Source organism: Salmo salar, unplaced genomic scaffold (assembly GCF_905237065.1).
Source record: "Salmo salar unplaced genomic scaffold, Ssal_v3.1, whole genome shotgun sequence".
Classification (NCBI taxonomy): domain Eukaryota; kingdom Metazoa; phylum Chordata; class Actinopteri; order Salmoniformes; family Salmonidae; genus Salmo; species Salmo salar.
This window is the reverse complement of record NW_025549586.1, coordinates 188-13,022: the sequence shown is the minus strand read 5'-3', so window position 1 is coordinate 13,022 and position 12,835 is coordinate 188. Positions and strand designations below refer to the sequence as shown.

Sequence of the window (12,835 nt, the reverse complement as noted above, 5' to 3'; positions counted from 1 at the left end):
GGCGACCGCTCCGTCAAACAACAGTCTGGGCTTTCTCCTGCGGCAAAACCTCAAGGCCAGGATGACAATAATGAAGGTGAGGAGAAAAAGGTGGGGCCGGATTACCCCAGCACGATGATCAGATAAGAGGTGAGTTTGGAATTGTTCTCATCATAAGAGACATCTTTCAGTTCTGGCACTTCAGCCAAGTTATCAAGAAGTATCACTAAATACATGGTACAGGTGGCAGAGAGAGAGAGGGCTGTCCGTTATCTTTCACTGACACAATGAGGTTCTGTTTCATGTTGTCCAGATTCAGAAATGTCCACTTTGTGTCCACGGTCTCTCCACTGTGGAGACCAATAGTGAAAAGTCCCGGATCCAGTGGATTTGACTATATTAGGACAGCCAGGCGTTCTGGCGAGTCCGCGTCCACCGCTATCACCTTGAAACCGACACTCGTGCGCAGCTTTGGGACCAGCTCGGTCATGAAGGAGTTCCCTGGGGCAGTATAGTATCTGAGGAGAGTTGTCATTCACATCCGTTATAACACACTACAATGGCGTTGCTGCTGAGCGAGGAGAACCGTTGTCTCTGGCCACCACGTGACTTTAAAACTCCTAACTGCTCATAATCAAAAGCGACTTCACAGCGTGATCACGTGTCTCCGTTAACGGATACCCGAGGACACGGACACCGTTCACCTCACCAGGTAAGATAATATCTTGCGCAGGATTCTGTCTCCAGTCTGGGTCTCGTGCAGTAACGGTTTTTGAGGGAAGGCACCAGAAGGGTTTTTGCAGTGTTTTGCGTCAATGAGCTTTGGGGTTTACATCTGTAACACAGGTGGGTTATCGTTGACGTCAGCTACAGATAACTCACTTTTAGAAGACAGACAGGGTGGAAATCTCTCGCTTCGGTGGCAGTAATTGTAATGTTGTAATCAGACACTAGTTCCCGGTCCTTCACGTGGTCACCAGGGAATATAGTTTTTGATGATCACCTGGAAGGTTTTGCTGAATGTAGCTTGAAAGCGACCTGTCGTTATTCTCTCTCTTCCTCCGTTAATGTTCTTTCCTTTAACCCCAGGTGACGCTTCTCAGGTATGGGGCTAGTCAGAGATTTTTAGATAAATCACAGGGGCGTTGTCATTAACATCTGTTGATGTCTATTGCACTTTAGAATATGACGCGCTAAGCCTAAACCATCCTTTGCTTTATACGCAGTTCCAAGTCTGGCATTTCTTCAAAATCAATAGGGCCGATAACTCCTAATTTCTCCGATCTTCCCGGTCATAGAAAATAATTTATCATGTCTTCCTCACAGCACATGAGCGAAGTCATACATCACTTCCCCATTAACTCCCTCATCTGCATCCCTAGCACTCACTGTAAACCACTACAATATCTAAAGGAGAGTTTTCGCAGAGCTGGCTTTATAGCGACCTGTGCTAAACACTGGAAGGCGTTATCGTTAGCATCAGTACAGTGACGTGTGCATGACTTCGTACCGATCTCTGCCGAGCCTCCGTCTACAGCTGTAAGCAATAATTTTAAATTTTCATTGCTTTGTTCTCGATCAAGCTCTTTCTCTAAACAACCTCCACAACATATACTATCACTCATTTTATTTTGTAAAGTGTACCTTTGCACTGCATTCTGTCCCTATCTATCTGCATCGTGTGCCTGATCCATAACCACAGCGCCTTTAACTGCTGATTCCATTTCGAATTTTAATCACTTCGTCCTTAAATTGTGGAGAATTATCATTAATATCTTCAACATGAAGACTGATACGTTGCAGCTCCAAAGGATTCTCCAATACAAGTTCCTGGTTTTAAAACACACGAAGCCTTCTTTCCACAAAGCCCCTCTCTGTCGATCCTCTCTCCGCAACAATCAGATCTCCAGTACTCAGATTAATGTCACAATACCGTTTTCGGTTCCCTTCGGTATCAATACGGGCCTTAGCGAGCGGACAGTATCCTCGGCTCCAGCCCGAGATCCTTGGCTATATTTGCCAATAACAGATCTCGTTTTCATTTCCTACGGAATAGAATAGCTCACGTCTCCATAGGCGGAATGTAGCGGTAGAAGAAAGAAAGCTTAACGCTGCAGACCAGGCCGTCACCGAGATTCCTTTGTGCCCCATCCCCTGGGATTAAAAACGTCAAAACACAATATAGCCTTGATAATACAATGTGAACAAATAGTATTCCACAAAAAGATTCAGCTTGATGAAAATAATATCCTCAAAAATGTTCCAGCAACCTGACCGCGTCCAATATTTAATACAGAATGACACCCGAACACCCGAGTCTTGTAACAACAGCAGTGGGTGGAGAACTGGATCTATCCAAACACAGCTGGTCAACAGCTGACACAGTCAGTACTCTTCAGAAATTACACAAGTAAACACACATTCTTTTATATCTGTATTTCAGGTCAAGTCGTAATAGGAAGCTATAGTTGTAGGCTGCATGATTGAATAATGTGCAGCATACTAATATAGACCTACATCTATTAAACCCAAAATAAATGTAATTCTATGTTGCAAAATAACCTTATAGAAATACACAGAAAACAACATTAAAAAGCCTAAAACATAAACAATTGCTTTAAAATCGTGCTCACAGCATTGAGTTAAGATTGGTCTAGCTGAAAGGAACACATTAGAAAGGTTATGACACATCGCGGAAAATGTATGGCGACCTACATAGCAAATGAAATGTTATGTTGCTATTTTAGTCGACACACTCGTCAGAATGAACAAACACAAAAACAGAGAGTAGCCTATGGGAAAGAAGGAAGGTGAGGACAGTCAAGTAGCGATGACTCCGGACTAAACCCTACTGGCTTTATGTTGGATTTTCTGCATGTTCAGCACCATGGACAGCAACACTGAGGCTCAAGCCGCAAATCAGATACTCTCACACCGCTTGTCCACAGACAGTACTTTTTATTTTCTAACCTTTTTCCAAATAAGCCTATTCAACAGAGCAAAACTCCTATATCAACCCATTTTCAGTGAACTCAAAACGCTGCTCCGTGTATGTGAAAAATCCAAACAATCAATTCATCAAAAAATAACAGAATCACAAATCCCATCACAACTAAAAAAGATCTATCAGCAGCTGTACATCAGCGCCTCAGTATTTCTCACTTCAGCTGGTCAAACCGGGATCACTAACACATTACGTCAAACCTGGATCACTAACACATTGCATCAAACCTGGATCACTAACACATTACCTATAGACAAATTGTGATTTTGAAGTACTGCTGTAAAAAAAAATCATCAGGAAAATATGTATTTTTCATAGCATCATTACTCTAATTTTAGCTCGAGATTGTTTCAAAACGTGTCTTAACTGAAAATGTGTAACACACAAAAAGATACTATTTTTTTTATTTACGATGAAGGCCTACCTCTGGGGGGACCCGTCGGAGTTGTCAAATTCTTCAGCAAAGTCTGTTGGAGTTTTTCTCAGAGTCTGGTCTGCAGGCAGTGTGTTGTCATTGTAAGATGTGACGAACTTGAAGTCACTTGTTCGCGAACCCGTCGTCAGGTATGCGTCATAATTGTAAGTGCTGCGGAGAGTTCCTGCGCCGTCCACCTCTGCGTAGTTGGGAGGGAGATACGCTGGGGATGGCGACTGCTCCGTCAAACAACAGTCTGGGCTTTCTGCTGCGGCAAAACCTCACGGCCAGGATGACAATAATGAAGGTGAGGAAAAAGGTGGAGACGGACACCAGCGCGATGGATCAGATAAGAGGTGAGTTTGGAATTGTTCTCATCATAAGAAACATCTTTCAGTTCTGGTACTTCAGCCAAGTTATCAGAAATCACTAAATACATGGTACAGGTGGCAGGGAGAGAGGGCTGTCCGTTATCTTTCACTGACACAATGAGGTTCTGTTTCATGTTGTCAGATTCAGAAAAGTCCCGCTGTGTCCTGATCTCTCCACTGTGGAGACCAATAGTGAAAAGTCCCGGATCAGTGGATTTGACTATATGATAGGACAGCCAGGCGTTCTGGCCGGAGTCCGCGTCCACCGCTATCACCTTGGAAACCAGAGAGCCTCCGTGCGCAGCTTTGGGGACCAGCTCGGTCATGAAGGAGTTACCCTCTGGGGCGGGGTATAGTATCTGAGGAGAGTTGTCATTCACATCCGTTATAAACACACTGACCGTGACGTTGCTGCTGAGTGGAGGAGAACCGTTGTCTCTGGCCACCACGTGGACTTTAAAACTCCTGAACTGCTCATAATCAAACGACCTCACAGCGTGGATCACCCCCGTGTCTCCGTTAACGGATAAAAACGAGGACACCGGGACACCGTTCACCTCACCAGGTAAGATAGAATAAATCACTGTACCGTTCTGTCTCCAGTCTGGGTCTCGTGCAGTAACGGAACACACGGAGGCACCGGGTTTGTTATTTTCAGTCACGTGGGCTTTATAGGACTGTTCCTCAAACACAGGTGGGTTGTCGTTGACGTCAGCTACAGATAACTGAACACTTTTAGAGGAGGACAGAGGTGGAGAGCCCTCGTCGGTGGCAGTGATTGTAATGTTGTAATCAGACACTAGTTCCCGGTCCAGTTCGCCCGTGGTCACCAGAGAATAGTAGTTTTTGATGGATGGCACCAGCTTAAAGGGAAGGTTTTGCTGAATGTAGCAGCGGACCTGTCGGTTATTCTCAGAGTCTCTATCCTGCACGTTAATGATACCCACCTCTGTACCAGGTGACGCGTTCTCAGGTATGGGGCTAGTCAGAGATTGTAGATAAATCACAGGGGCGTTATCATTAACATCAGTGATTTCTATTATCAATGTAGAGTAGGATGCTAAGCCTAAACCGTCCTTTGCACTGATCTGCATTTCATATGAAGACTCCTTTTCATAATCTACTGGACCAACAACTGTAATTTTTCCAGTCTCATGATCAAGAGAAAATAGATTGCTATTTTCATCTGAAACATCATCGAATTCATAAGTAACTTCACCATTCAATCCCTCATCTGCATCCGCAGCACTCACTGTAACCACTACAGTATCTAAAGGAGAGTTTTCAGGCAGACTGGCTTTATAGACGGCCTGGCTAAACACTGGGGCGTTATCGTTAGCATCCAGTACAGTGACGTGTATGACTACGGTACCTGATCTCTGCGGAGAGCCTCCGTCTACAGCTGTCAGTAATAACTTGATTTCATGGTGCCCCTCGCGGTCTAGCTCTCTGTCTAACACTAACTCGCTGTATTTGCGTCCACCACTTTTGGTTTTGACATTCAAAATAAAATGTTCATTTCTTTGTAGTGTATAGCTCTGAACCGTATTCTGTCCTATATCAGCGTCATGGGCCTCATCTAGAGAGAAAGGAACGCCTTTGACTGCTGATTCCCTAATTTCCATTTTGATAATATCCTTTTTAAACAGTGGAGAGTTATCATTTATATCTTGAACATGAAGACTGATACGGTGAAGCTCCAACGGATCTTCAACCACAAGTTCCTGGTTTAAAACGCACGAAGCCTTCTTCCCACAAAGCCCATCTCTGTCAATCCTTTCAGCTATAGACAAATCTCCCGTACTCAGATTAATGTCACAATAACGTTCGTGGTTCCCTTCCGTAACAATTCGGGCCTTGCGAGCGGACAGTATCCTCACCTCCAGCCCGAGATCCTTGGCTATATTTCCAATAACAGATCCTCGTTTCATCTCCTCCGGAAAAGAATAGCTCACGTCTCCATAGGCGGAATGCAGCGGTAGAAGAAAGAAAGCAACGCTGCAGACCAGGCCTGTCACCGAGATTCCTTTGTGCCCCATCCTGGGATTAAAAGCGCCGATACACCGTATAGCCTTGATACTACACTGTAAACAAATAGTATTCCACAAATAGGTTCAGCTTGATGAAAATGATATCCTCAAAATGTGCTCGCTATCTGACCGTCTCCAGTCCTTTCCGCAGCTTAATGACACCCGAACACCCGAGTCTTGTAACAACAGCAGTGGGTGGAGAACTGGATCTATCCAAACACAGCTGGTCAACAGCGACACTATGCGTACTCAACATAAATTACATTATTTACTTACAGTTTTCTTAATGTTTCACTGAGAAGTGGTTAGAAATACCCCTCGGTAAGTTTAATTGGTTAATTTACGATTAGAAAATGAAAGAGAAACACAGAAAATGATAGGATATTAAACCATACAAACATAAATGATTAAAATCACCCCCACTCTTTTTTCATATTTAAGATCAGGTATACTATGAATATAAAATACAACACATCTGCAAGAGAGGCAACAAAGCAATATATCCGTTGCTGGTTCCTCAGTCAGAGCAAACTCATAACTACTATAGAAAAAACAGGGCAGGGCAAGAAATAAGAATATCAAGGTCAAACAGCGATCAATAGTAAATCCTACTGGTTTAAAATTAGATTTTACACATTTCAGCACCATGGACAGTGACACTGCGAGAACTCTCGTTGCTCTTCAGACGCTCTCACACCGCTTCTCCCATCACGCTGTTACTAATAAATACAAAGGCCCAATTGACTGGAATCATTTACTTATAGATATCAGGGTATTACAATCACACAGTGAAGTTTAAGAAAGCCCCTTTTCCAATGTTAAGAACAAACTGTTTGTGTTTTTAACTAGTAGAAACGTCACCATGTGACAATATTTGTAATATATTTGTATATATGATATGTGTATATTATAGACAGTCTACTTAGTGTTATTAGTTGCATCATTTATTTGTATTTGTTGTAGGCCCATTAGTAGGTGTATAACAACCTTTTTATGCTCATAATTTACCTTTTATTATCAGTATTATTATTATTTTTATTTATTTTTATTTCATTGTTATTGTTATTATTATTGTTATTATTATTATTATTATTAGACAGTAGTTGCCATATTAACCTTGTTAATAAGTATTGTTTGTTTTTTCGGGGGTTGTTCTTTCATTTTGGACATTCTTTACAACGAGAAGGTGCATCTCAAGAGATTTCATCCTGTAAAAAAAAAATACAAAATCTCTCCAAACACCGCACTTCTCTTTTCTTGCCTCTTTCCAAACAGGCTTTCACTCCTCTAGTGCCAAAACACAATTGAAACTCATTGCTACTGCGCCCCTAATCACAAAACTGTGAAGAATAGGCTATCGTGAAAAATCCACAGATTCTATCAATCACAAAAAGAGCTTACCACATTACAACTCAAGCAAACCACGAATAATAGACCATCGGGATTTGTCAAGTAAAAATAGAGGGGTGAAATAGTATTTTAAAACATTTCAAATATCATGAAACCAAAGCATACATAACTTGCTGTTGTTGTCAAGCTGGGCTAATGAGGAAAAGTGGTTTCTCCAGAAAAAATGTAATTATACAAAACATGTCAGCTACAGTTAATTTAGCCTCAATACTATCATATAGGCCTAAAATCAACTGTATTATTGCATTAAAAACCTACCTTTGGTGACCCTTCGGAGTCGTCAAGTTCATCAGCAAAGTCTGTTGGAGTTTTTCTCAGAGTCTGGTCTGCAGGCAGTGTGTTGTCATTGAAAGATGTGACGAACTTGAAGTCACTTGTTCGCGAACCCGTCGTCAGATATGCGTCATAATTGTAAGTGCTGCGGAGAGTTCCTGCGCCCGTCCACCTCTGCGTAGTTGGGAGGGAGATACGCGCTGGGGATGGCGACCGCTCCGTCAAACAACAGTCTGGGCTTTCTCCTGCGGCAAAACCTCACGGCCAGGATGACAATAATGAAGGTGAGGAAAAAGGTGGAGACGGACACCAGCGCGATGATCAGATAAGAGGTGAGTTTGGAATTGTTCTCATCATAAGAAACATCTTTCAGTTCTGCCACTTCAGCCAAGTTATCAGAAATCACTAAATACATGGTACAGGTGGCAGAGAGAGAGGCCTGTCCGTTATCTTTCACTGACACAATGAGGTTCTGTTTCATGTTGTCAGATTCAGAAATGTCCCGCTGTGTCCTGATCTCTCCACTGTGGAGACCAATAGTGAAAAGTCCCGGATCAGTGGATTTGACTATATGATAGGACAGCCAGGCGTTCTGGCCGGAGTCCGCGTCCACCGCTATCACCTTGGAAACCAGAGAGCCTCCGTGCGCAGCTTTGGGGACCAGCTCGGTCATGAAGGAGTTCCCCTCTGGGGCGGGGTATAGTATCTGAGGAGAGTTGTCATTCACATCCGTTATGAACACACTGACCGTGACGTTGCTGCTGAGTGGAGGAGAACCGTTGTCTCTGGCCACCACGTGGACTTTAAAACTCCTGAACTGCTCATAATCAAACGACTTCACAGCGTGGATCACCCCCGTGTCTCCGTTAACGGATAAAAACGAGGACACCGGGACACCGTTCACCTCACCAGGTAAGATAGAATAAATCACTGTACCGTTCTGTCTCCAGTCTGGGTCTCGTGCAGTAACGGAACACACGGAGGCACCGGGTTTGTTATTTTCAGTCACGTGGGCTTTATAGGACTGTTCCTCAAACACAGGTGGGTTGTCGTTGACGTCAGCTACAGATAACTGAACACTTTTAGAGGAGGACAGAGGTGGAGAGCCCTCGTCGGTGGCAGTGATTGTAATGTTGTAATCAGACACTAGTTCCCGGTCCAGTTCGCCCGTGGTCACCAGAGAATAGTAGTTTTTGATGGATGGCACCAGCTTAAAGGGAAGGTTTTGCTGAATGTAGCAGCGGACCTGTCGGTTATTCTCAGAGTCTCTATCCTGCACGTTAATGATACCCACCTCTGTACCAGGTGACGCGTTCTCAGGTATGGGGCTAGTCAGAGATTTTAGATAAATCACAGGGGCGTTGTCATTAACATCTGTGATGTCTATTATGACTTTGGCATATGAAGCTAAACCTAAACCATCTTTCGCTTTGATACGCAGTTCAAATGACGAAACCGCTTCAAAATCAATTGTGCCTATAACACCAATTTCTCCTCTTGGACGGTCAATAGAAAATATTTTCTTTACTTCTTCTGAAACATGACCAAAGTCATACGTCACTTCCCCATTCACTCCCTCGTCTGCATCGGTAGCCTTCACTGTAATTACTGCAGTATTTAAAGGAGAGTTTTCAGGCAGACTGGCTTTATAGACGGCCTGGCTAAACACTGGGGCGTTATCGTTAGCATCCAGTACCGTGATGTGTATGACTACGGTACCGGATCTCTGCGGAGAGCCTCCGTCTACAGCTGTAAGCAACAGCTTCAAACCATGCCTTTGTTCACGATCAAGCTCTTTCTCTAGAACAAGCTGGACAGTATTACTATCTACAGCCAATACGAAATTCTCATTTATTTCTAGTGTGTATTTTTGAACTGAGTTTTGTCCTATGTCCGCATCATGAGCTTCCTCTAATAGGAAACGAGTGCCTTTTGCTGCCGATTCTCCTATTTCCATATCTATCATCTCCTCGTTAAATAGTGGTCCGTTATCGTTAATATCTTGGATGTGGAGGTTGATACGATGAAGCTCCAAAGGATTCTCTAATACAAGTTCCTGTTTTAAAACGCATGAAGACTTTTTCGCCACAAAGCCCTTCTCTGTCAATCCTCTCCGCAACAATCAAATCTCCGGTACTCAAATTAACGTCACAGTAATGATTGTCGTTCCCTTCGGTATCAATACGGGCTTTACGGGCGGACAGTCTGCTCGCCTCCAGTCCGAGATCCTTGGCTATATTTCCAATAACAGATCCTCGTTTCATCTCCTCCGGAAAAGAATAGCTCACGTCTCCATAGGCGGAATGCAGCGGTAGAAGAAAGAAAACAACGCTGCAGACCAGGCCTGTCACCGAGATTCCGTTGTTTCCCATCCTGGGATTAAAACGTCGAACAACTTGGTTAGATTTTGAAATGGGAAGAAAGAGTATTCCACCAAAAATATTTAGCTTGATGAAACTAGTCAGAACACAATGTGCACGCGATTTGAAACGTCTCCAATCTTTTCTACAGCTCAGTGGCACCCGAGCACCCGAGCGTTGTGACAACACCAGTTGGTGGGGAACTGGGTTTATCCAAGCATTGCTGGTGAACAGCGACACTTTGAGCATATCTTTAGAAATTACACATAGCAACGATTTTTCTAAATATTTCATAAAAGTTAAGCATGCTTATAATTAAGCTGCTTTATAGCTATTGGGAATAACTTTTACCTCCAGTGTGTTGAAATAAGCATAACCAACTGGACGGATAGGAAAGGGCATTATATTAAATCACAACAGATAAATAATTGTATGAAAACCGTCTACATACTCTGGTGAAAGAGACATAACAAAACAGTTTAGGCCTACATATCTGGTTTGAATCCCTAGCTACTAGGTGAAAATCGTCGAACTGTAGGCGGGCTTCCATTGACCCAGGTTTATTCGACAAAAGCAATGTCTCAAAACAATTCATTGCGACACGTAATGGAAACTGCAGCCAGAGGAGACATTTTCTAAAGATAAAACCTGGTCTCAGAGCATTTTAAATGATTCTTTACGTAAATCCAAGACACTCCATTTAGCATGATATGTTACGTTTTAAATTCTATGTATTAATATGTGAATGTCCATCACCGATTTCATATGATACACTATATGAACTGTGGACACCCCTTACAATTTGTGGATTTGGCTATTTCAGCCACACCAGTTGCTGAAAGGTGTATAAAATCGAGGACACCGCCATGCAATCTCCATAGACAAACATTGGCAGTAGAATGGTCTCACTGAAGAGCCCAGTGACTTTCAACGTGGCACCATCATAGGATGCCACCATTCCAACAAGTCAGCGCATCAAATTTCTGCCCTGCTAGTGCATCTCCAGTCAACTGTAATTGCTGTTATTGTGAATTTGAAACGTCTAGGAGCAACAACAGCTCAGCCAGGGAAGTGGTAGGCAGCACACGCTCACAGAACTGGACTGCCCAGTGCTAAATATCATCTGTCCTCGGTTGCAACACTTGCTACCGAGTTCCAAACTGCCTCTGGAAGCGACTTCCGCACGAGAACTGTTCGTCGGAGCTTCATGAAATGGGTTTTCATGGCCAAGCAGCTGCACACAAGCCTAAGATCACCATGCGCAATGCCAAGCGTCAGCTGGAGTGGTGTAAAGCTCGCCGCCATTGGACTCTAGAGCAGTGGAAATGCGTTCTTTGGAATGATGAATCACGCCTCACCATCTGGCAGCCCGACGGACTAATCTGGGTTTGGCGGATGCGAGGAAGTACGCTACCTGCCCGAATGCATAGTGCAAACTGTAAAGTTTGGTGGAGGAGGAATAAAGGTCTTGTGCTGTTTTTCATGGTTTGGGCTAGGCCCCTTAATTCCAGTGAAGGGAAATCTTAATGCTACAGCATACAATGACATTCTAGACAATTCTGTGCTTCCAACTTTGTGGCAACAGTCTGGGGAAGGCCCTTCCTGTTTCAGCATGACAATACCCCCATGCATAAAACAAAGGTCCATACATAAATGGTTTGTTGAGATTCGTGTGGGAAGAACTTGACAGGCCTGAACAGAGTGGAAAGCCTTCCCATAAGAGTGGAGGCTGTTATAGCAGCAAAGGGGCGACCATCTCCATATTAATGCCCGTGATTTTGGATTGAGATGTTCGACGACCAGGTGTCCACATATTTTTGGTAATGTAGTGTATGTTATGAATTACAATTCAGATTATATGTTACGAATTTGCAAAAAGGACAATATGTTATGAATTTGCAAAATGTACAATATGTTACGAAAAAAACTAAACTTACAATATGTTACGAATTTGTGAAACGTCTGATATGTTACAAATTCTAGCTAGGTGGCTAACGTTAGCTAGCTCGCTAGCATTAGCTAGGCTTGGGGTTAAGGTTAAGGGTTAGAGTTAAGGTTAGGGTTAAGGTTAGGGTTAGGTCAAGGAAAGGGTTAGCTAACATGCTAAGTAGTTGCAAAGTAGCTTAAAAGCAGTAAGTAGTTGAAAAGTTGCAAATTAGCTATAATGCAAGTTGTGCGTGATGAGATTCAAACTTCGCAACCTTTGGGTTGCTGGAAGTTTGCGTTATACCCCATCCACCACGACCAACCACCCTACTTTCGTTTTTGCCTTAAGTAACCATCTGTCTTATGTAACCATACTAAACATATTATACATACTAAATGAAGAGTCTAGGATTTACGTACAGAATAATAGGACATTCTCTGAGACCAAGTTGAAAAATCGACTACATTTTTATCCATTTAACGGGTGGATTTTTCATTTTTTCTAACTTTTTTTATTTCGACAAATGATGATGGAAAGAAACAACAAAATTATTGACAAATACTTTTGAAGGTTCGTGGGTGCACGTGATGTCATCACGTAACTATAAGCTCCACTCCACATTTAATTCTAAATGCCTACCGCTTGCAAAAATAAAAATGTAAAAAAAGTATGTTTCTTTGCAGGACAAGATTTGTCCTGACTTTGAAGAAAGTCCGAATTGCTTCTGCCTTGCGTTTCTGTTGGCTGGTAATTTTCACCGTTCAATTATTTCAGATCTACAGGATTGCAAGTTTCACCATAGCATGGACTTAGTCGATACTGTCACATGACAATTATTAGAATATGGCAAATATTTATCAATTATTTCATCTCTATCTACGCTGGCTTCTTGCAGGCTACCTGAGACATGAAACAGAACTAGGTAGGAAGTGCATACAGACTCTCGATCATTTGTTAATGAGCAATTTCTCTAAATGGGCTAATGGAAACACTTCAACCACTCAGAGTTTTATTCCACACTGTAGGTTCTTTAGAAAAAGTGTTGTGGTTTTAGGTGTGACGTCAT

General features: G+C 42.8%; 1 protein-coding gene and 1 pseudogene across 1 annotated transcript; both read right to left on the bottom strand.

Moving 5' to 3' along the window:
- Nucleotides 1-373: 373 nt before the first annotated feature.
- LOC123738354 (protocadherin beta-16-like) lies at nt 374-6,036 on the bottom strand (annotated as a pseudogene).
- A 1,282-nt stretch (nt 6,037-7,318) lies between these two features.
- Nucleotides 7,319-9,897, bottom strand: LOC106611850 (protocadherin gamma-A11-like). Its single transcript, XM_045713423.1, is given in 3 exon segments — nt 7,319-7,647; nt 7,649-9,565; nt 9,567-9,897. Coding segments are annotated over 3 exon segments (2,397 nt in total). The 5' UTR covers nt 9,855-9,897; the 3' UTR covers nt 7,319-7,455.
- Nucleotides 9,898-12,835: the final 2,938 nt, after the last annotated feature.